The following is a 23,617-nucleotide window of genomic DNA, read 5'->3' on the forward strand; positions in this document are numbered from 1 at the left end:
TTTATGATAGATAACGTAGATCAAAATATTAGACTTTATTTCAAAATTAGTATTTTATAGTTACTATAATCATAATTATTACAAGTTCTATAACTGTTATGATAATTATTATTATAACAACAAATATTTTACTCATGACATATATCAGATGTATGAAATAAAAATTGTACAATAATTTTTATTTCATACAACTGAAAAGTGTATTAAGTAGTTGAAGCTAATAAATATAAAAAATACATGTTAATATAGCAGTGAAAATTGTATCATTAAAACAGACATTCAAATAATTTTAATCTTCAAATACAGGTGGTATCAAATTTTTAAAATTATAATTATTATTATTCAACTTGTGCTAAATACATTTAATGTTATGCTATAATAAAAACAGAAAAAAAAAATCATAAATTTCTTAATAATTCAACAGTATCATAAATAAATCTACTCCATAAAATTAACAATTTAGTTTTTAAAACAAATATTTGGCAAAAAAAGTATTTCTATCAGTCCCTGGTTTCCAGTCGATATATTCATATTTAACTTCCATAATAATTTTCACTGTGATAATAGTATACAAATAATAAATAATTACACATTTGTGAATTAATTTTAGTTTTGATTTAAATTCGTAATGGCCAGCAGTGCCTGAAAAAAAGTATACATACACATTATAATACACAAATGACTATAGCATATAAGTATAATATATATATTAATGTTAAAAAATTAGTACTTAATTGTTTTTTGTTAAATAAATACAAATAATTTATTTATTAGTAGTATTATGGTTTAAAATATTTTTCGAATCAATGTTGACATTACAGTAGATGCAATACTACAATCTTCAATAATACATTTTTCATGATGTAACTATAAAGAGTATAATAAACATAAAATAATCATGCAACATTGTTAAAACTTTAAAATTATTTCATATTTTTAGATCTTAAAATTAAAATTCTTCAATAAGAATTAAAATATTGGATCTCTAATGATTAATGATTATATTTAAGATTTGAAAAAATAATTTAGCAGAATTCTTAATTTGATTTTTAATGATCTAAAAATATAATTAATTTATGAACTATGCTAAGTACATAAAATAAAAAATACTTGTAAAAGTTAATAAAGTAATATGTTAATTATACATAGAATGTACTATAATGTAGTTAAGTTACACTACAATCAACTCTTTTAGTGAAATTTGTAAACTTCATGAAAAAAAAAAATGTTTATTAATTTACTTATTTTAAATATGTATATTTACTAATTAACAGTATAAGACTTTACATTTTACATATTTCCATATTCGTTATTTTAATTAATTGGTTTTAGAAATATTAAATCCAATTATTTTTTACCCACATATCATTTTACATTTAGAACTTTTTAATAAGTGTATTGTGGCTTCCACTTATATGAATAAAACATAATGTATAGTTCATTATTCTTACAGTATTTTGACCATATTTTTAAAAAAATTTTTCCACCTCCGAGCAGAAGAAAATGTAAGTCTTATTTAGTTAAGGTTAAATCAGATATATCAAACTATAACATTAAAAATCAAATAACTATAACATTCAATATTTAATAGAACGTAAGATGGTTATTATGTTATTAAATTTAAATAAAACAATAGTTAACCATTACTTAGTAATTACACCAATTATATTAATATTCAAATTAAATGAATTTTCATGCTGGTTAATAAATTAAAGCAATGCAATGAGTAAAATAAATAATAATAATTTATTTATAAAATAATAATCAAATATGAACTTAAAGCTTATAAAATTAATAAAGTATAATATAAATTAGTTTGAAACTGTAGTACAATTTATGCAGTATATTGCTTTTCATATTGAATTACCTCAAGAATAGAAGCAACACTCCAGGCTTGAGTAGGACACGATCCAGCACAAAATGCTCCATCTTTATTAGTTAATTCAGGTAAACCTCTCCAAATAGATGTTTTAATATGCTCGTAATGTTTAGATAAAATACCTTGGATTTCCGATGAAGTTTCTTTTTTATTTGAAGAAAATATTAATTTAGCCCTTAAAAAGAAACCTACAGGCCATAACCATTCCTACAAAATATTTGAAATTTTAATAACTAATAATTACTATATAATAAGATAACTGTTAACTCTTACTGGTCCTTGGTGATAATTGAATCCATTGGCTACTTTTGAATCTGTAGTATCATTATCGTTATTGTAAAAGCCATCATATGCCCAATCACATGGATCAAGTGTTTTCATACCAAGTGGCCCAAGAAGTACATCAGACACGGTTTGTAATGCTATTCTAGCGTTATCTGGGCTAAATAACTCTGGAGCCTGATATATATATATATATATATATATATATATATATATATATATAATAAATGTTTAATGAATAAATAAATAATACGATAAAGTTGTTGCTAATGCCATTCAACTTACCACTACCATTGCTACAGGATAATTGCATCGCAGTTGATAGTCTCCCCATTTATTTGTAGCACCAACTGTATCCTTATAAATACCTCTGCGATAAATAAGTTCTGGGTGAGGTTCAATTTGGTTACGAGAACTTTTGTCCACTGGTATCCAAAAGTAAGCTTCAAAATTTGTTTGAATCTTTTTGTTCCATTCTTCATATGTCCATTCAGTTACAGATCCTGAAATAAATAAATAATATTGACTTTAGCTAAATTTATTGAAATTTGGTTCAAGTAGCATACCGTCTTTATTATTACGCTTGACCCCTGAATACTTAAACTGATTAGTTTTATTCAATTTAGCTAACCATCCAATAACTGATTTTGATAATGCAACCAACTCTATAGCTGATCCATCACGAGGAGTAGCTGGTCGTCCTCTGTTACCAGCTTTATCTGAAGAGCCCATTTTATCCATCCATGTACCACAATTCCATTCATTACCACCAAAAACAAAGCCTGTTAAAGGTTGCACTCCAATTTGATTGTCAAAGCCTGGACTTTTCATGTGTGCGTCAATTGCAATTCCAGCATTACGCTCACGGAAGCATAGACCTTGAAAATGTATTGACATAACTTCTTGAATAACTTCATACAGTGGTTGTTCCTGATAAAATAATTCAAATAAAATATACATAAAATATACTGAAACCTAAACCTTACCACTGATGTTGGTTTAGAATCATCAGTTGGAAAAATTCTATTAACTGGATCATCCAAAATACTTATGCCTCCAGGAACCATTACAACATACTGCTGAATTATATACAACCACCACCATACAGCGTCACGGCAATTATATCGGGGGTTTTGGCCTCCATCTAACAAATTAGGTATAAGACCATGTCTTAAACAACCTCCAAAAGCTAAAATGATGAATCTAAAAATATATAACATTAAATTAAAATAGATTTTTAATAAATAATTAACTGAATACAATGTTTTACTTGGCATCTTCATATCTTCCAACTAGCAACAGTAATCCTCTCAAAGAAATAAAGGTGTCTCTGCCCCAATTCCGCATGTAGCCACTAGAAAAATGAGGCAATCCAGCTGCAAGTGATACACATTCTGGTATATTTTTGCCATTGAGTCCAATTTGTGTTCTGAGTAAAGGTGCTAAAAGATTTGGCGATAAAGTTGGAAGTGGACTAGACTTTACTATTCCTGCAAATTGTATTGAAGCAAGAGCTAAACTCTTACAAAATGTAGAACCATTTTTGATATCTCCAGGCATCAATGACCATGTTCGATTCAATAAAGCATTATATATTTTTCTGAGGGAAAATTCAAAAAATGATGGAACCAAATATGATGGCAAATTTCTTATGGGTTGCAAGTATCGTTCTAAAAAGTCTCCAAATTGATATAATGAGCTATTTTCAAATTCTTTACATTTTAAACGTCCAACTATATAATCCAAAATCCAAAAACCATTACGAAGATTGGAACATAAAGGATGGCCAAGATCATTATTTAAAACAATATTATCTAAAACTGACATGAATCCTTGTAGCCCGCAATACACCAGTTTACCATATCCTGGTACATCATACACCTTTCCTTCATCTTCTTCAGCACATCTAAACAAAATATGATTCATGTCCATTAAGGTTAAACGACTCACTGCTTGTACTAAATTAATATCGGCTAGTAAATGGTTAACAGCTAATTTTGTTTTTTCTATTGCTGAAATGCTGACTGCTACTACACAACCCGGCTTAAAATTTGAAGTGAAATTTAATCTTATAGATTTATCATCTGAAGGTATTATTTCTAACATAGCACATTCTTTAGGACTAATATTTTGCTTTAAATTTAATTTAAAATTTTTAAGCCCATTGATCTTATTTACATCTTTAACAAATTCTTTTTCGATGCCTTTTAACCTGAAATAGTAATGATATAAAATTATTTCAAAATGCTTTAAACTAAATTATTATAATAATAAAGCAATTCACTTGAGTTCCAATGAAGCTTCAATAAGTATTTCTTCTATTTTTCCATTAACAGTAATGCCTTTTCCTAATCCATTTTTGTTGGATGGTGTTGAAAAGGAAGTGTAAGACATAAGTACAACTTTATCATGTGTTTTGCCATTATGACGTGTAACACAAACAATATCAGAATCAATTTGATCTACATACACTTGATCAAATCCACGTTTTCCGAGATCATAATGCAGCTCATTCAATGCTTTTTTACCTGCTACTATTCCTGTTTCAATATTGATTTCCTCATCTGACCAATTCATATATTGCCTTTCTTCATCAACTACATGAATCTGAAAATAAGGCAGTCATGAGAGATGTAATAATAATTTTTTAAATTTAATTTAGCTTACATGATGTGGAACTAATATATCATAGCCCATATTACTTCCACTTGCACAACATGCTATTGAAACTAAAGCTGCACTTGGAAGTAAATCATATACTGAACGTTTTTCAATCGAAGATGGATTATCGTGAGTTTGATCCATGAAAAGAGCATGTGCTATTGTAGGACGTAAAGGTTGTTCTAGTGGTTTGATAAATGCACCCACAGGGTCTCCGCCATAACGGTAAACCAAACGTCCTAGTTCATGTGAGTCCCAAGCAGACATAGCTTCTAAAAATTAAAGCACACAACATTTTTTACTTATTATGATTAACATTTTTAAATGTATAGAGCATTCAGTACTAATTTTATTAGTAATAATTAGGTTTAGAGACTTCTATCATTTGCATATTTTTTTTTTGAAAGACTAATAAAATAAGTCAAATAGAAGTATTATTCATGATGTAAAGAATCTCAATCATAAATTTTATTTGGCATATATTAAAAGTTTAAATTTTTAGAGTATATTTTAGCGGTATTTTGCTTTTAAGTGCTATAAAAGGTTATATTATATCATACCTACTCATATATCTTAGTGTATGCCACTTATTAATTTTTTTTTTATTACCTGAAGATCTAAAAAATGGTGATCTGGTATTTTGTTAAAATGCACCAATTTTTTCTGTTGATGAGGATCGAAGCTTTTCAAAATATAAAAATTTTCTTTCAAATAACCACTACAGATTTATATTTGAAAACATAAAATGTCTAATAGTATAAGTCTATTTTTCAGTAAAATTGAAAACATTTAGAGTATATTTAAAGTATATTTATTTGATTCTTTTTAAAGCATATTTGCATATTTTCTAGAGAAGTCCTTAAGCCTAATAATAATTAATAGTTCAGAAATTTTGAATTAACTATGTTAAACATCTAGTTTTTAAGTAATTGATATAGCAGTTGTGGATGATTTAAATTCAAGCCTAGCTTTGATAGTAACTAGTACTTTGTTCAAGAATTTATCAAAGATATTAAACCATTAATAAAATATAATATAAAATGTTCCTTGCCTCGAATAAGTGATGTAATTCCTAGTCTATTAACAAATATATTGTCAGTGGCATCTGAATTTGTAAATAATTCGGCAACAACATACAAATCTGGTCTAATTTTTCGAGCAGCATCAAGCAAATACTAAATTAACAAAGTATCAAAAATAAGATAAAATAAAATAAAATATGTTTTTCTTCTTCTATAATATAGATTTAAATGCTAGAAAATAATTCATCAATTTACTTCAGCTACATGTAATGGTGTTGAGTGGCAATTATCTAATCTGACACCATGAAACATTGTAACAGTTTGTTCCACATAACGTCGCATATGATTCCAAAGAAAAGGGCAATCTTTGGGTTCATCACCATATCTAAAACCAACCAATTATCCGGTATAAAAATAAATTACAATTATCGCAGTATAATATACATGGAATATAATTATTGACATATTCAAAAAAATTATGATTCACAGTATATTGATATACAATATTTACATTAAAATTACTTATATTTTAATACCGAAATGATTAATAATTATTTGATGAATTTAAATACAATAAAATGTAAATTACCTCAATTTGACACTATCTCCCCAAGCAATTAATTCTCTGCGTAAATAAGTATTGGAGTCAGGCCCAGCAAAATTTTTAAGTGGATCACCACCCATCACCCATCCATTATGAGCCATTACATATTGTCCATTGGGAGAATATAATACCTCATCAGCACTGTGACCCTCATAGTCTTTAAAATATCTGAACATAAACATTAAAAATTAAAAACACACAAATTAAATTCATAACTACAGTAAAACTATTTTTAAGACGGTCTTTTAGGGACCACCTCACTAGAATGCCTTAAGTGGGAAAGCATTTTATGCGGGAATTGAAAAAAAAATGAAGTGATTCAAATAAAAAGTTCATTTTTTTTAACTATAAATTAATATATTATAATAAATTATAATTCCATACATTTTTTGCTACTGTTATTAAAAAATAAATTCTCACATTTATCAATATACATATGTATTTTTTATTACTATTATTTTTTCTATTTTATAACATTAAAAATAATTATCTATTTTGGTTTGCTGAAGATTAGCCTTATAGAATAAGACTGATTGTATTTATTTAGTAGTATTTAATTTTTACCTTGGTACTAGAGGATTAGTGATGGAAACACTGGTTAGCTTAGGACCATCTGGTTGGACTCTAAAATATCTAATTCCAGCAATACAATTGTCTATTGCAGCCACCAAATGCCCTTGAATTTCATCAAATACTGTTTTGTTCAAAGTTTCTAATTTAAGTTTTAATTCAAAACTACAGCGTTGAAGTCTAGTATCTTCATCAAAACAATCACTTCTAAAATATTTATTTTAAAAATAGTTATAATAAAATAAAATAAATATGTATTATTCAGTTAAACATACCTATAAATGTTGTATATTTTCAATGCTTTATTCATATCAATTGTAGCTCCTAAACGGCGGTACTCTTGGTCCGGTATAAGTGTTATTTCTTCATTAATTTCTGATTTATTAGCTAATGGAGGAGGGCCAGTACGAACTCTATTTTGAAATTCATTTACAATTTTGTCAACATCTAATTGAAACAGTTCATGGATTTTTGCCCTTGGTAATAAAACTGTTAATAATGCATGTCTTATTGACTGTAAAAATGAATAAAGTATAAAATCAAAACAGTTATCTTAAAAAAAAACAAATAAATAATCTGAATTATTGTAAATGGATATCATAGTTTTATCTATATAGGAGAGATGATTAAAAAATGTAAATATAAACTTAAGTTAATTTAAATACATATTTCAAATTTAAAAATACAAATTGAGCCTAAAACTAATTAATATAAATGTTTCTACAATATCTAATATTTTATTTATCTATTGTCACATTTATATGTAAGTAAGAACAATCAAATAGAATTATTAACTAATTAAACAAATTTGAAATACTCGCCCCAAGATGTTCTTCATTATCCACGATGACAGGTACTCCAGAGTATTCCCACATACCTTTAGAAACTTCAACAGTAAAATTATACAAAATATAATCTAATAAGTATGCTGGTCTTAAATATGGACAATTAACTAAATTATATGTGCTTTCAGGATGTTTCATTAGCCAGGGACTCTCATTGGCTGTATGATTTAAAACTATATCACATAAACTCAATACCTAAGATGAAATATTAAATCTTGATTATATGTATGTTAAACAATATATGTTAAATATAACTTAAATATTACATTCCATTCTTTTTCAATTTCTTCGGTCAAAGTCCTAATATCATCAAATGTAACTACATGTTTATTATCATTGAAAGATGGATTCAAAGCCAATTGATTTTGCAAACTGTATGATGATCTTGAACCTCCAAGTTCCTATAAATAATAGAAATATCTAAATATTAAATCATTTTTATACTATATATTATTAATTATTATTGTTTACCTAGTAAATTGCCTTCATGCTTTATTAATATGGTTACTAATACTAATAAAGCAATATTAGTAAACTAACCTACCCTGGTTTAGCAAACAATGATGTTTCATTATTAACATTTTAAACATATCTTACCTAATTATACATTTTTAAACAATTAGATAATTTACTAGATATAAGACTTATTTTAAATAAATGTTGAATACCTAGCATAAAAAAAATCCATAATAACAAGAGTATACAACTAATTTATTAGCGTTTATAACAGTTTAATACTGTTAATTTTATAATTACCTATTATTACCTAAAGAAAACTGATTCAAATTTATTTTTAAGTTCTGTTTATTTATTATTTATCATTAGGATAAAGTTTCAAATAAGTAATTAATAAATAACTTATATAATAACTTATTGATATATATAATTGAAATATTTAATTATAACTAAAATAAATAAAAATTTAAGAAAATTAGTAATTACTATAAAAAAAATAATGCAACTGATTGAATTTAATAAGCATTGGACAGAAACATAAATGAACTTAACAGATATTGGAAAATTATTAAAATTATTTCAAATTGTACTTGAATAGGTGTAAAATGAATCATGTTGTATCCAGATTCTTTTGCAACGCGCAACTTTGATTTCCACGAAGACAACGGTCCCAAACATTTTGCCAAAACAGAAACAGTTTGCAAAGATTCCAGTGGAATTTCTTTACCTTCAGCTACCAAATTTGGATCAACACATATATAACCACTTCCTTTCCTTAAAAATAAATATATATTTTTGAATCAAGTACTTAAAACTCTTAACTAATACAATAAGTTTACTTTTGTCCTTTAAATTCATAGTAATAATGAAAGGAACCAGCTTCATTCATCTGAAGAAGACATGATAGTGAAGAATCATCATTAGTTATATCATCACTAGACCATTCTCTAATCCAATCCAGACGACAATAAGTTTTTCTATCAAACTTACACCCTTCTAACGGTATATTAGTATATAGATCAATGTCATTTCCAAAAAGTGATGGTCCCACTCGAAACTCTAAGTACCACCCTAAAAAAGTTAAAAATTATGTAACAAAAGATACAAAACATTAGATGAGTATATATTTATATTTTACCTTTTTTTAGACGATACAAAGTATTATCTTGAAAGTAACCGTCTTCTAACGTTAGAACACGTACTTGATGATTATTAGGTGGTTTGACATCCATAGCTCTATCCCTGTAAAATAATTTAGTAAATCCAAATGTGAGAAGATCAGATAGAGATTGAATTGACAAGAAAAAAAATGTAAAAATCATGAAAACAATTAAAGACAAAATTAGAACAATCATAATTTTGCCAAGGGGAATAATTAATTATTAACATTATAAATAACACACAATCACATTTTAAAAACAACAATCTAATCTGATTGACCTTTAAACATAAAACCAACAACGAATATTTCGATGGCCGATAAAACACAAGTCATTGGTGAATTTAAACAAATCAAAACTCATTATGTGAACCTCAATCTTACAAGTGAGTAGAAATGTATTCATAGGTGCAAAAATAATTTATAAATCACATTGAAGACTAGACTTATTGCTGTGGTACAGTCACATAATTGCTTACACTTAACGCACAATATACACACACTTTTACACAGCTAAAAATTAATTTGGTTTTTTTTAACATATATTGAATGAATAATTGTATACACTGGTTGGTATATTGTAGAGTTATTAAAAATGCACGTCAAAAGTATAAAAACATAAAATAAGGTGACTAACTAGTTTCGCCTATTATTGGCACACATTTTTAATACATCTACAATATGATATTGTACTTTGTACAAGTTTTATCTTTTATATTATTATTAACCGCTGAAATAATTCAACAATTGGAGACAGGTAAAACGGGCAGTTCGTTGACATGTAATTCACCGATTTGAACAACAGGACGACGTTCGTTGCTTAGAAAGTTGAAAAAACCCAACTAAGACCCAAGAGCGTGATGATTATTTTCGTTTTGAAGCTTCCCGTAAACGCGAGCATACGAGAAAACCAGAATCGGAAGTATGGAAAAAAAATAATCTATAAAACCGATAGTTAAACAGTGTAGTGGGCCGTTCTGCAAGAGGACGACGCAATACACCGTTGACGAATAAATACTTGAACGGTTCACGTCTGTGATGTAGAGTCGTTGGAAGGTGTTTAAATGACAAAACACGATGGTTTAAAGTTATACAGATATGTATAATAATGAATAAAATATATATAATATGTGGTTAATACAAATAAGATAGTATTTTATAATTGAAAGTGTGAGGAAAGAGTAATTAAGCTCTGTTCGAGAATAATAAAAATTGACTCACAGAGCTGGCGGCGATGTGAGGCGCGCGGGCTTCACGACCAGATAAGCGTCGGTGCAGTAAGCGGAGTAATTAGTTAACACTAGTTTAATTCATTCTACTATTCTAAATGTATGGGTAAATGGATACCGTATTTATAGGCAGCCATTTAGGATAAAAGTAAGGTCGATGGGGATTCTGCCAGATGTGAACAAGGAAGCTTGTTTCTGTGATATTGAAAATAGGCTCTGTTCCGTGGGAACTGCATATCTATACGAGTAAGTATTGATATTGGTTTCCGTTTCGGTTTTGCCACATTAGTATCAATACATGATATAATGTTAGCGGATGTTAGCTACCCGGTGGTTTACTACAACAGCAAGTTAAGACTGTGGCGGATTTTGTTCTTTCAAGTGACCAAATTCGACGTGGAAAACTTACTCTTATAATACTGGAACGGCAACAAGAGTGAAAAACATTTGAAAACAACGAATAATATTATATACAAAATTATAATAATAATGACAGGTAAAAGCGTGCACACGTATAAATAATAATATTTCGTACGCTGCGTCGTAAAAGTCGAGCTAATGCAACTGATAACCTTTAAACGAAAACAACACGTAAACTGGTATTTGGCCTCTCGAGTGCTATTTATAATCCACTGCCGACAACCGTTTGGTGATAACGTATGCCGTTTATCGTTCGCGACGTGTATAACTATTTTTTACTATTTCAACATGTGTCCGATAGACAGTTACGGTGCGTGTGCAGTGGCCAGGAAGTAACAACGAGGGGTCATAGCCCCCCCCCATAAATATTTCCATAGACCTCCCAGATTAAAAATAATGAATCTCAGAATTTTGTGTTTGAGATTGTGATGAAATCTAACCATATTTGTCTATATTCTCGGTACACGAAATAAATATAAGTTTGACAATTATTTGTATTCAATTTATTATGGCTTTCGCTTTACTTAGGAATATACAGAAATCAAAATTTGGTTCACAAAATCGAGTCTTTTTATCTTCTTGCTAAAATTTAAACTGGAGCAAGTGAGTAGTGACAAATTTTGTTTGTATGTGAATTAGTAGAATGGGTGTGAGAGCGTAGCCCCTGAGGTTCTGTGAGACCTTGGTAGCCTCCCAAAATGTCAGCTTTAGTTGTGCTCAGGGGTAAAGGGAGACAATAAGTACTGAAAGGTTTGAAAAGAAACAATTTTTTTCTGGGATTTATTTTACTTTTGTGTAAATACAAGCCCTCTCCTTAAATCCAGGTCCAAGTGTGCCACTTGGTGTGTGTTCAAGGCGTTTTTTTTTGTGTGCGTTTCAAACACTGTTTAATGGCGTTTACACCTAAATTTGATAGAATGACAAAAATATGCTACAAGAACATAAGTGAAAGCAGTGGCGTGTTGAACTAATTTTTGGTGAAGAGCAAAAATGTATATACCATGAGGTACCCTTTATTCATCCTAACGGAATTTCCACCATAATTAAACGTTTACAATTTAAAAAATATACGTATATTAGACTGATTTGTATAATCAGATGTATTTACTTAATTATCTAGTAAATTTATTACACTCATTAATTATCTTGTATCTTGATCTATGTAGTGTATGTGAATTTTGAATAATGTTGTTAACATTGGTATTGCAATTAGTTAGCACCAATTGTTTCTAGTGTAACGGATCATATACAGTACATTTGTGCGCCAAATATTTACTATTACTTAAAAAATTTAATATGATGTTATGATGTATCTATATTATTGTTATACTTATTGTTAAGTATTTTTTGGCAGGGGGGCCACCCACCTACTAAACATTTCGAAGGAGCAATTGCTCCAAAATAATATCATCACCACGCCACTGAGTGAAAGGACGTCGAGTATGTTCCTGGTGACATATGGCTATGAAAGGTTCAAAAGTGCCTTAAAGACAGAGGCTAAAATATATACTTTTTCGTACTGCACACTTAAGGATTTTGTCATACTACCCTTTTAAAAATATGTAAAATTCAAATTTTTAATTTCGTACTATACAAAGTGTACTGCACACAATTTTAGTTCCTGCTAAGACTACCTAGTTCAGTAACTCACATACGGGAATCCAGATTATCACAACCGAGCATCGCGCCACGACGTGATGGTGATCGGTTACCAAAAAAAGTGATGGTATGCTTGAACCATAAACCAAATTCGTTTGTCATAATTTACCTGGAGTAAATTATCTCCAAACGAATTACGTACTTAATGTGTATCAAAAATTTGTTTTGTTCTGTACTTTTATCTCAATATTACATCTCATGATTATTGATTTGTATATAATTTGTAGTCACATAAAAACAAACAGGATTAAGGTGATATCATCGATTATATATTATATAAACCATACATTTCACCTACACCGACATTCAAGTTAAAAACTCCAATAAATCGTAAAGCTATATTTACCAATAATGAGCACGATTGTGTAAATCATATACGTATTAAAATTAATTGATTAAATTTAAATAAAGGAATATTAAGATATTGATAGTTAACAATTTCAGACATTTATCACCGAAAGAATGTTTTAAGTCTGGTATTTCCACATCGATGAAGCTCAAAATAAAATGTGTAACAACGTTTTTACAAATTTTATAATTTTCATAACAAACTTATATTATTCTCGAATAATTGCTTTTTTGAGTTATTGCAATTTTCAGGCTTTAATAATTGTATAAGATAACTCACCGTCATTAGGTAAGCTGTAATATGGCTGAATTTAATTAATAAAATATTATTAACGATTGCCGGCCAGCTAAATAAATTTTCTACACAAAAATCTGAAAAAATGTAAGACTCAACTAGTAAATTTTGAGTTATTTTTAGATAGTTGGCCAACTTCGTATTTCAACCATAAGCACGCGTCAGGTATTAATAAGATGATACATAACAAAGCACAAAAACAAACATATCGATACAACAAATGGACGTTCACAATAGGCGAGCTGCAAATGACGTTTTTTGAATTATGTATTTTTTTATTATGTTTATTAAAAATCTGTTTAGATTTCAATCCGTTAATATGGAACCACGTGTTGTATAAAGAAAATTGTACAAACCGAAGCAAGATTTTCGGTCATACCAAAAATACTATGAAAAATCGATTTTGAAATTGAAATAGAAGAAGAAAATAGTCGCTCAGCTCTTGGAATGATCGTGCTTACACACACACACACACACCATTAGTATACACACACACAAACAAGAAATTTGACTCACTGATGCAGAGTCGTCTCGGCGGGGGACCGTTCGTGGTTGCACAATGCGCACTCGTTCGCTGCGTCCGCGAAAATCTCAACTACGCTACATCCATTACTACCCGGAGTTGCACGCACTTCGGCACGGTGCAGTGCGCAACCGTTTAACGAGGTTTCGTCAGACGAACGAGCCGAGGGCTTGAAAATTTTTATAAAACTTCCGAGACGGTTGTCCTCGGATTTTTTCCCGTTTTGCAGTTCCGTTGCTGCCGGACATTTATGTTTGCACGTGCAGGGACAGGGACTATAAGACACACGAAAACAATAAGAGAAAATCAAAACGGAAATACCGTAAGCGCTGCGCATCCCTCGCTCGATCGCGCTTTTGTGACACATTTCGACGGTGTACAGAGTTTTAAAAAGGCGTAGGTTTTGAGATTCGTAAATACATACTAGTCTATACATACAGTCCCGTTTCTCTCCTAATCTTAAATTTTAGGCTTCCGATTGATTACTCAATCTCAACTTAATGCTTCAATACCGATTTTTAATAATACTCGTTACTTTATAATCAATGAGATATAAGTCATTCAGTGAACTTTAATAAAAAATAAAATGTTATTTAATTTAAGATAAATTTGTCCAACTTATCAATTTCAATAGAGAAAGGTAGATTGTTTATTTTGGAATTTTAATCAGATCATTTCAGTATACGACGGGAACGATTGAACGATTTCGTGAGTCATTAAAAAAAGCATCTATGAAGTGCCTATGGGTTATATATTTCTATTATCTATAGAATGGCACATTATACTCGCACATGTCATGTGTTATCATTTTAAAAGGCATTTATAACTTTCAAATTACTGTGAACACTTGCAACTCGATAACGTGGTCATTAGATTATTTATTCGGATTTTTCCGAATAAAATACATGATTTATGCATTTTCTTCTAACGCGAGCAAATAAAATTCCAAAAGGAACGTAACGAAAAAATAAATACATTAACATTGAACAGTACATTGAATATTAAGTCCACTTACGTTATTTTAGTTGGTTGACCTCCCATCTCGGTGGTCTTCGATTTGATAAAAAAAAAAAAAAATTTAGATAAATACGAAAAAAAAAAATCACCAAATTAATACGACTTTAAACAGTCAACAGAAAAAAAATGCGTTGAAACCAATAATGTTCCTCGAGCGTAATCGATGCGATTAGAATAAATATTAATATTTTTCGGTCAAAACGTCTGCTACGACTGAACCATGGTCCGAGCGCAGTGCTGTACTGATGCCGTCGCGAATAAGTAATAACGCATGTAAAAATAAACAATAATAATTGTATTCGTCTGTATAATATATTAATCGTCGTACTATTGAAACGTCGCAACTGGGGCACTGGAATGAATTAATATTATAAAACAGGTCCGTTTCGACCGACGAAATTCGACGATCATCTTAACGATAACGCGAAAAGCCCGTGGGAACACTGAGCTATAATTATATATTCTATATATATATATATATATATATATATAATATTTTTTTGTTTTTATTTCGTTATCATCGGCGAAAGAAAAGCATGTAGACGACCGACTCGTACTGGGGATAACCGAAAACGTGATTAGCATGCACACGGGCCACATATAGTGCACGCGGCGTAAATACCTAATATAATGCACAGTTAACATAGTTCGTACATCGAGTTCCATGGACAAGGGCTGTGTATAAAGTGCAAGCGTTTTCTATGGGTATTTTGATTATTGTTTAATTTTAATTTGAAACCATTTTAAAAATATAGGTATATACGTATAGTTAACAACAAAAATGAGCTATTTATTTATAAAAAATATATATAAAATAGGTACCATTATTCATCAATGACGATTGACGAATTTTATAATAATTATTAATATATCAATAAATTATAATACTTGACTTTGTAAAATAGCTTAGTCCCAAGGGGGGGCTAATGCCACCTTAGCCACTCCCTTAAACTCGCCCCGGTCTATATGAACCATGTAACGGCTAAAGCCGTTTGAAGTATAGCGTTTCATAATAATATCTTGTTCTATGCTATGATCAACGGTAATATAGAAACACTTCTGTGTTTCCAGCTTATGAAAATCAAATTCTTCTAAAAATTGTGATTGCTTCCCATTGAACACTTCACGAAACTTTCGGCCAATAACCTCTATTTTTACAGCAGCGTTGTTAAAAACTATAGAAATACACAACAATTGTTCATCGACAGTGGTTAGAAAAATGCTACAACTAGAATTACCAATGATTTAATGCTTTAACTTTTTCAAATTAAAATGTTGTCGGGCTTAAGTGTTTCGTACAGAAATCGGCGGTCGCATATACAATTTGAAAGACCTTGTAAAATACAAATCGTTAAAGTATTATGTTTACGTGAACAACTATTAATTTTTTATGAATGTTGTACAGATGAACGCAAATATATAATATCCAACAACAGCGATAACTAATAATAAACACAATTTTAACGCTAAATATAAGTGTACAACAATGATTCACCTTGCCAAGATGAAATCATTCATCAACCTAGAACGCAACCGTACTTTAGATATTCTTATCAGATATTGCATTATTGCATAAATGTGTAAAAATATTGAACTGTTAATTATATAAATATAACTATACATGCTCCATATTCTATAACATTGATTAATTTTTAATTATTTGTAGATCATGATTCATGATAAGCGTTTTATATTGCTTATAGCTTATTACTTATAAATTATTAATATATTCAAGTATTATGCCTCGATTACATTAAACGAATTTACTCACTGCTACTAAATTCGTTGACAAACGTTATTTCTTGTTTTGCTAGAAACCTAATTATAATTTTTTAGATTTTTTCGAATCGTATTATACATATTAAAACCTGTGAGTGTGACAACCCTACAATCTAGAAGGCGCGTTGCTTCAGTTCTGCCTCAGGATAAAAAATGGCTCGGTACGGCTTTGTCTATTATATTTTATAGCAGCGAGTAAATTCGCCCAATGTATTCGAGGTTTTAGTCACTAAAGTTTAGTGTATTTTAAATTTCAACCTTACATAATACATTTTTTTTGTCTTTATTCTACATAAACAATCTATATCAGTGATTTTTATCCTTTTTTCGTTCATGTCGCCTTTAGCCACTATAATCAAACACCACGTCGCCTTAACATCAAAATAATAAACAATTTTAACTATATAATTTTAGAACTATTCTTGAAATAACAAAAAAATACAGTACGCAGAAAAATAATAAGTACACTTAAAATGTATTGAGTTGCAGGTTTCAGCAAACATTGACACTTTAAAGTTTAAATTTTCAAATAAAAATAAAAAAATAGAGAGAAAAAATAATAGTGGTTTGTATAATCAGTTGAGGATATTTTAAATTAAAATATTTGTTTAGTGTTATTCCATAAACTATACCATATTATCAAATAGAGAGAAACTTGTTAATTTTTTTTCGAAGCTATCTCTTTTTTGCTTAGCTAGAATTTTTTTAAAGAATTTGCTAGTCTATTATAGGTACTATTATGAGAAGTATGTTGTGTTTATTGATGATGCGCTTTTGCTCTTCATTTTTCAACAATTAGAGAGCGTATTTGTTCAGGGAGAAAGGATTATTTATACATTGAGGGCTGAGAAACACTTATAGTATTCGATTAACTAGTCGCCGAATAAAAGAGGATGGTATTTAGGTTATTGATTGCTTCTTCGATGTCTTGATCAGTTTTTAGCCTAATTTTTATATTTATATTTTGGTCAACTAAATTGTGGAATTCATAGCGATCAGTCGTTGATGAAATAGAAGATCCTACCGTTATCTAGTTGTGGCGTAACAGTAATATTTAGAATGACGGATGAATGGACAGAGTTTAAATCAAATCTATTATTTACTGAACAGTGTAAATTACAAGGATTTTTTTTTGTGAGAAAAATATTTTGAATGTCTGGTTTATTCTTTAGGAATTTTAAATAATAAATTATTTTTTACAATTAAAATTATATGATAATTAAAAGCAAAGACTTTGATGGGAGTTTTTTTTATGCTAACACATTAAAGCCTATTTACAGACGACGGTTTCGTCCGTACGAATTTCAATTTGTAGTAAACAAATGAAAGTAATTGGAGCTTTCACATGAGACGGTGGACGGATTTTTTTCCATACAGTCACCGTGTTAACGGTTGAAATGTAAGGCAACGAAAAGGCATCGTCTTATCAGTGATGTACATGAATTAGCACACGCTTCCACAAAAGACGATTTTTATTCATCTACCGTGTCGTTGTCAAAGTTGTTCGGTATCACTTTTTGTAATAAAAATACATAGTTATTGACACAGAAATGTTAATCTCTACCATGAAATGCAGTCGTATCTTATGGGATAAGTTTCTAGATATTTATAAACATAGAAATGGAACCAAAATAGTTTGGGGCAAAGTGTGTATTTATTAACTGAGCGTAACCAGTAAATACGATTGTTACGTCATTTTTCACGTAATCGCAAACGGTTAGTGACATGGAAATGGTGCGATTTCGATTCATGTTGAAAGTTAAAAAATAAAATATAACCAAATGTAGACGACTCGAGGGAAAAACCGACGTGTGTGAAAACAACGTTCGTTTAGAAAAAAATCGTACGGATGAAATTATCATGTGTGAAACGGGACATACACGAAGTATGGTTTAGAAAATTTAGCCAACAGCTAATTTATAATCCCAGCACAACCATTAAAGAAAACATTTAAGTGTATACAAAACCTTTATAATTATTCACACTTGGTACAATATTCACGTAATAATTTCAAGTCGACGGTGAGCACTATTGATCCGATTATGTAACTTATAACTTTGTAAATCGAATAAACTTCAATAAAGTTTTGTTCTGATCCTGAGATTTAACAAGTGAAAAGCAGTGGCGTAATTATGGAGAGGGGGAGATAAGGGGATACATCCCCCAAGACATTTTTTTTAGAATAACTATAATTAAATTCTCGTAAACACTAAGCTTTAAAAGATTTTAATATAAGAAATAAGAATTCATGGATATTATCATAGTTGAGATTTTTTTTTATTTTACTAATATAAAACTACGATAGCTCAACAATTATAATATATGCTAAAAAAATTGTATAGCTCATAGTTAAAATATAACACTGATAAATCTATAATTTACGACTCTCGTTTAGTGTTTAAAGCATGCAATATTTCATAAAAACGTGAAACATTGAAATTTTTTCTAATACAAATATTAATGTTAGTTATTTATTAATTATTTATTATATAATTTAAAAGTTCTTATTAAAATCAATGATATTAATGGAATGAGTACAGTGGTTGACATATTATAACTATAGTAACTATATATATATTTGGGTCTTGTTTTCGGCTATTATAGCAAAACTTGGTTTATTTTTTCAGGAAATTGCTTATCGATGACATCGACAAACAATGTATATTCTATTCAGTGATAGAAGGTATTAACTATTTTCGAATATTATATTACTGTAAACGATGAGCAACAGTGCAACACCAATGTCTATTATTATTTAAATTTTAATAAAACGAGTAATAAAATAATATTATTTTTTCTTTAACTATGGATGTATATCCATTGTGTGATAGTGTAAATGTAATATATTACTAAATTACATATTAAATTATTAAATTAAAAGACAGTCGAATGCCTTTATTTCTTTTCTTTAAAAAAAAAGTTAAAGAAACTGATCAAGAAAATAGCCTGTCAAAATGTGATTCAGATCAAGACCAACCTAGCAAAGAATTTGTGGTAGTAAATTTGAACTATTTTTTGAATGTATTTTTTTGAAATGTAATTATTATGGCATACCTATGTCCATAAATTTAAAAATCAATAACACAAGGATATTTTCTTAGGAAAAACATAAAGAATTAGATTAATCTACATCAATGATTTCTGTGAAACAACCTGTAAGTACTAAGTTAGGAAAAGTTAATGATTAAAAATTAACATTTTTACAATCATCATTATATTATACCATTTGCCTCATTTAATTTATAATAATAAATTAATATAATATTGAAATATATGAGATTTAATAGTTAAGGAGGGTGTAGGGGGCATAGCCCCACTAGAACGATAGTATAAACTTATATCCCAATCCCACCCCAGAACCAATTAACGTAATTCCAAATAACACCACCGGCGAAAAAGGTTTACTAAGATATTGCAGTATATATTGATGTTATTTTGTATATTTGAACACTGATTCATTATCACATACAATAACGATAAAATTAATTTTTAAATTTACTTCATTTCACCTCAAGTTATTGTTTTAAATATTTTGAAACTTTCTAATAAGCATAAAAAACTTCTTATAAGTTAAAAAATCTTAAGATGCAAAATATAAATTAAATTAATAAAACACTATAAACACATTTTTACTCATAAAACACAATTTTTAGGAAAAATTAAAAAAAAAAAAAAAACCAACTAAAATGTATTTAAATCGTAAATTGATCGTTACAAATCAATTGTGTAACATTCTCGTATTATTACACGGCGCATTGTGTATGCAATCGAATACCAAGAATTATTTGACAGCAATAAAAATGTATATTATTTAATTATTATTATGATTTTTATTTATTATTGATATTTCTGACATTATTAAGAAAATAATTATTAATTAATAAATAAATGGTATTATTAAAGAATCTTATTAATGACATAGATTGTTAAGCGATGATTTGTTGATAAGTATCGCTCCAAATTATTATTTTTTATTATACTGGGATTTATTTTTCCATTTTTCCATTCGTTTTCTTGGTAAGTTTATAAGTATGTATTTTCATAACTAACAATATAAGATCATATAACTCTATATTAATTTCTCAGGATTTTACTTTATAATATTCCATCATTTCGAGGAAAATAATATAGGAAAAAAGTACATAGAAAAAATAAAAACAATCCTGTACATAATATTATTTTATTTTAAGAACTGCTGTGTTCGATACATGTTGTACACATGAACATTGTTAAGTAGTCTACTGTAACAATAAATATATGTAAATCAGTAGACAGGAAAATAACAGTTATTGAAAATTAAAAAATAAAAACCGTTGTCACGGCGCTATGCGATGGTTAACCTGGGTAATGAGTTGGATCGATTATTTACGGTTTTATAGTATGCCTTATAGCTACGCGCAGTATATGACTGTTTACGTTCGTAAAGATATATATTTTTCGTCATTTGAAAATTGGATAGTTTTCTTATAGCTACCACTACTGAATCGGCTACAATAACGCAAAATATGGCTCCTAAAAAGAATAAGAAAGGTAACAAATTGGCACGGATGAGTGACGAAGAAAAATTGAGATATCTACAGCACCGGGCAGCAGTTGAGGAAGAGACGAAACGACGGAAAGAACATCTGGTCGCCACGTATTTGAAGGTAATAAATAATTTGTATTTAATGAATATAGTAAACGAGTGTTAAACGAAAAAAAATCATATTTAGATAGAAATGTTTTACTAAGAGTAAATCGTGCAAAGGTTTTTTAACCGAGTTTTGAAAATGTTCAAACTAATTATATTCTGTATTTATTCATAACTGATAAATTGTGTAGATAATATTTTAAATTCTTAAAAAAATGTTCATTTCTATAAAGATTATATTTTTGAAATTTTAATTTACCTTTCAATACTGCCATGAAAAACATTTTTCAAATGATTTCTAATTAAAACATGTTAACTGTAGCTTTAGACATTAAAAGTTAATTCTATTCTTATAATATGGTAGAGAAAACCACTATTTTAATCACAATCATATGTATATATATATTTCATTATATAATTGTTCGGTAAATACAAACATGGTATATTTTTTTACTGGCATGGGCATGGGCTTACTAAAAAGTATTGACTAGCATAAAAAAAACAAGTACGTTCTTTAATTATTTATACTGATTTGTCTGTATGGTTTTTATTGGTATTATAACCAATAGAATAAGTTGAAAAGAGAAGAAGCGTTCACGCGGCTAAACAACGCTAAACTAAATCAGCAATGGCGTCACAATTTGCGACAAATCAAGTGCAAGGAACTGAAAGACGAAATGATGGTAAGTTCATCATAATTGGTATTAGTTTAATGGATATTCGAACACAAGGTATGATAAATGAATTAATCGAAAATTCGTCTATTTTTTCTCACAGACGATGGAAAACAGATTTGAAATTTTGCTGGATTGCAAGAACAACCATATAGACATGTTACTGAAAGATTTGGAAGATGCCGAAGAACAAAATCTGAAACAATATGGGGCACACGCTGAAATTATATCTCAGTTCTTAAGTACCGAATTTATTAATCAATTAATCGAATTTATAATATCAAACTTTTATTTTCTCCAAAATATAAATTGTTTTCTAAGTAAATAAATTGTTAAAAGGAATCACCAGTTATTTAGTAAATTTAGTTAATTATTAACTAGTAATAGAAATAATGTTGTTTTTGAACAAGTTCCACGACATCGGACATACATTCTCTATTACGTTTTCATAATTTATAATATTTTATTTTTGTCTGAATTCTTCAATCGTTCAACCATTACCTAATGTTTGTCGCAATTAGTATGCAGTGACTTTCATTCCTCAATGAACGTCTTTATGCTTAAGAAAATAAATAAATATCAAATATTAAAAATCGGACTGATCATTGGCCGACGATAGTCACTGAAATTCAATCACTGCTTGTCTTTGATTTTTCACTGTCTTTTAAATTTTGATTTATCGCAATTTTGAACTGTTTCCAAATCTTACTTATACATATTGTACACGATGCACATTACTGGTCCACTAATAAATGGAGTTCGATGATTATTGATTTTTAAAGGTACGCATAAAACATCACTAGAAGAACTCCACGATCGTTATGAAAACAAAAAGCAATTGCTAATAGACGAATTGAAATACAACTTTAGTCGGATGAGGGACATATTCAACCGGGACAACGAGCGGCTGGAGCTCATGTCCCTTACTTTCGAGGCACGTAATGATGACGACACGCAGCAAATACACACTAACTTTGAAGACTCCATTGCTGTTCTAAATAACGAGGTATTTCGGTTGATCGAGAATATTGTATTTTACATTGGTGTGATGTTGAGGAAAATCCGTTGTATGATTAATTAATTAATTATATTTGCTTTTTGGAGGGGAAGGGAAAGAATATACATGATCATTAGAGATGAACTATGTTCACAGATGCTTTTCGAGAAGGACCGTTTCACAAAAATACGTTTCGCAGAAATGCAAATAACTGTGAAGAAGTTGCAAAAAGTCCTAGACGATTACAGTGATGAAACTGAATCAAAAAAGAATCATTACAACTATTTGAAAATGCGAGACGAAGACAATACAGCGTCTATCGAGGAAAATAATAAGCGAATCCGTGAATATTCTGTAAGTTAATTAAAAAAACATTTCTTTGTTAATAATAATATTTACAAACTTATTAGGGAAGGAATTTTAATGCTCTGATAGTCCATGAAAAATATTTTATTAAAAGTGCATTTATAGTCATTTTAAATTTAGAAACGCGCCCTTTATCGTAGCACTATATTTGTAATAAATATAGCACATCCTTCATTGAAATGTATTCAGATTATATTATTCT

General features: G+C 28.9%; 2 protein-coding genes across 9 annotated transcripts in view; one reads left to right on the forward strand and one right to left on the reverse strand.

Moving 5' to 3' along the window:
• LOC112680537 (glycogen debranching enzyme) overlaps positions 1-23,617 on the reverse strand; it is a 26,495-nt gene continuing 2,878 nt past the window's right edge. Inside the window, exons 1-21 of one of the 8 annotated variants that reach the window (XM_025550652.1) lie at positions 14,968-15,397; positions 13,946-14,227; positions 9,458-9,561; positions 9,159-9,390; positions 8,910-9,093; positions 8,130-8,264; positions 7,840-8,058; positions 7,294-7,532; positions 7,013-7,225; positions 6,434-6,616; positions 6,100-6,229; positions 5,874-5,997; positions 4,829-5,094; positions 4,446-4,768; positions 3,432-4,373; positions 3,148-3,364; positions 2,728-3,091; positions 2,447-2,664; positions 2,153-2,338; positions 1,868-2,086; positions 1-642 (exon numbers count right to left, since the gene is read on the reverse strand). In XM_025550652.1, coding sequence (XP_025406437.1) covers positions 607-642; positions 1,868-2,086; positions 2,153-2,338; positions 2,447-2,664; positions 2,728-3,091; positions 3,148-3,364; positions 3,432-4,373; positions 4,446-4,768; positions 4,829-5,094; positions 5,874-5,997; positions 6,100-6,229; positions 6,434-6,616; positions 7,013-7,225; positions 7,294-7,532; positions 7,840-8,058; positions 8,130-8,264; positions 8,910-9,093; positions 9,159-9,390; positions 9,458-9,561; positions 13,946-14,227; positions 14,968-14,993 — 4,842 coding nt within the window. In that variant the 5' untranslated portion in view covers positions 14,994-15,397 and the 3' untranslated portion in view covers positions 1-606. Of the gene's footprint in view, positions 643-768; positions 868-1,867; positions 2,087-2,152; positions 2,339-2,446; positions 2,665-2,727; positions 3,092-3,147; positions 3,365-3,431; positions 4,374-4,445; positions 4,769-4,828; positions 5,095-5,873; positions 5,998-6,099; positions 6,230-6,433; positions 6,617-7,012; positions 7,226-7,293; positions 7,533-7,839; positions 8,059-8,129; positions 8,265-8,909; positions 9,094-9,158; positions 9,391-9,457; positions 9,562-10,206; positions 10,275-10,496; positions 10,599-10,699; positions 10,788-11,116; positions 11,281-13,945; positions 14,228-14,967; positions 15,399-23,617 lie in introns of those variants that run through there. The other 7 variants (XM_025550650.1, XM_025550656.1, XM_025550658.1 and 4 more) reach the window with 7 other exon arrangements.
• The window catches only part of LOC112680539 (dynein regulatory complex subunit 2-like), a 5,502-nt gene continuing 2,831 nt past the window's right edge, over positions 20,947-23,617 (forward strand). The window contains exons 1-5 of the mRNA XM_025550660.1: positions 20,947-21,394; positions 21,948-22,061; positions 22,156-22,294; positions 22,835-23,058; positions 23,206-23,403. Coding sequence (XP_025406445.1) covers positions 21,254-21,394; positions 21,948-22,061; positions 22,156-22,294; positions 22,835-23,058; positions 23,206-23,403 — 816 coding nt within the window. The 5' untranslated portion in view covers positions 20,947-21,253. The remainder of the gene's footprint in view (positions 21,395-21,947; positions 22,062-22,155; positions 22,295-22,834; positions 23,059-23,205; positions 23,404-23,617) is intronic.

The sequence above is a fragment of the Sipha flava genome, unplaced genomic scaffold (genome assembly GCF_003268045.1).
Source record: "Sipha flava isolate LNK unplaced genomic scaffold, YSA_version1 177_pilon_pilon, whole genome shotgun sequence".
Classification (NCBI taxonomy): Eukaryota; Metazoa; Arthropoda; class Insecta; order Hemiptera; family Aphididae; genus Sipha; species Sipha flava.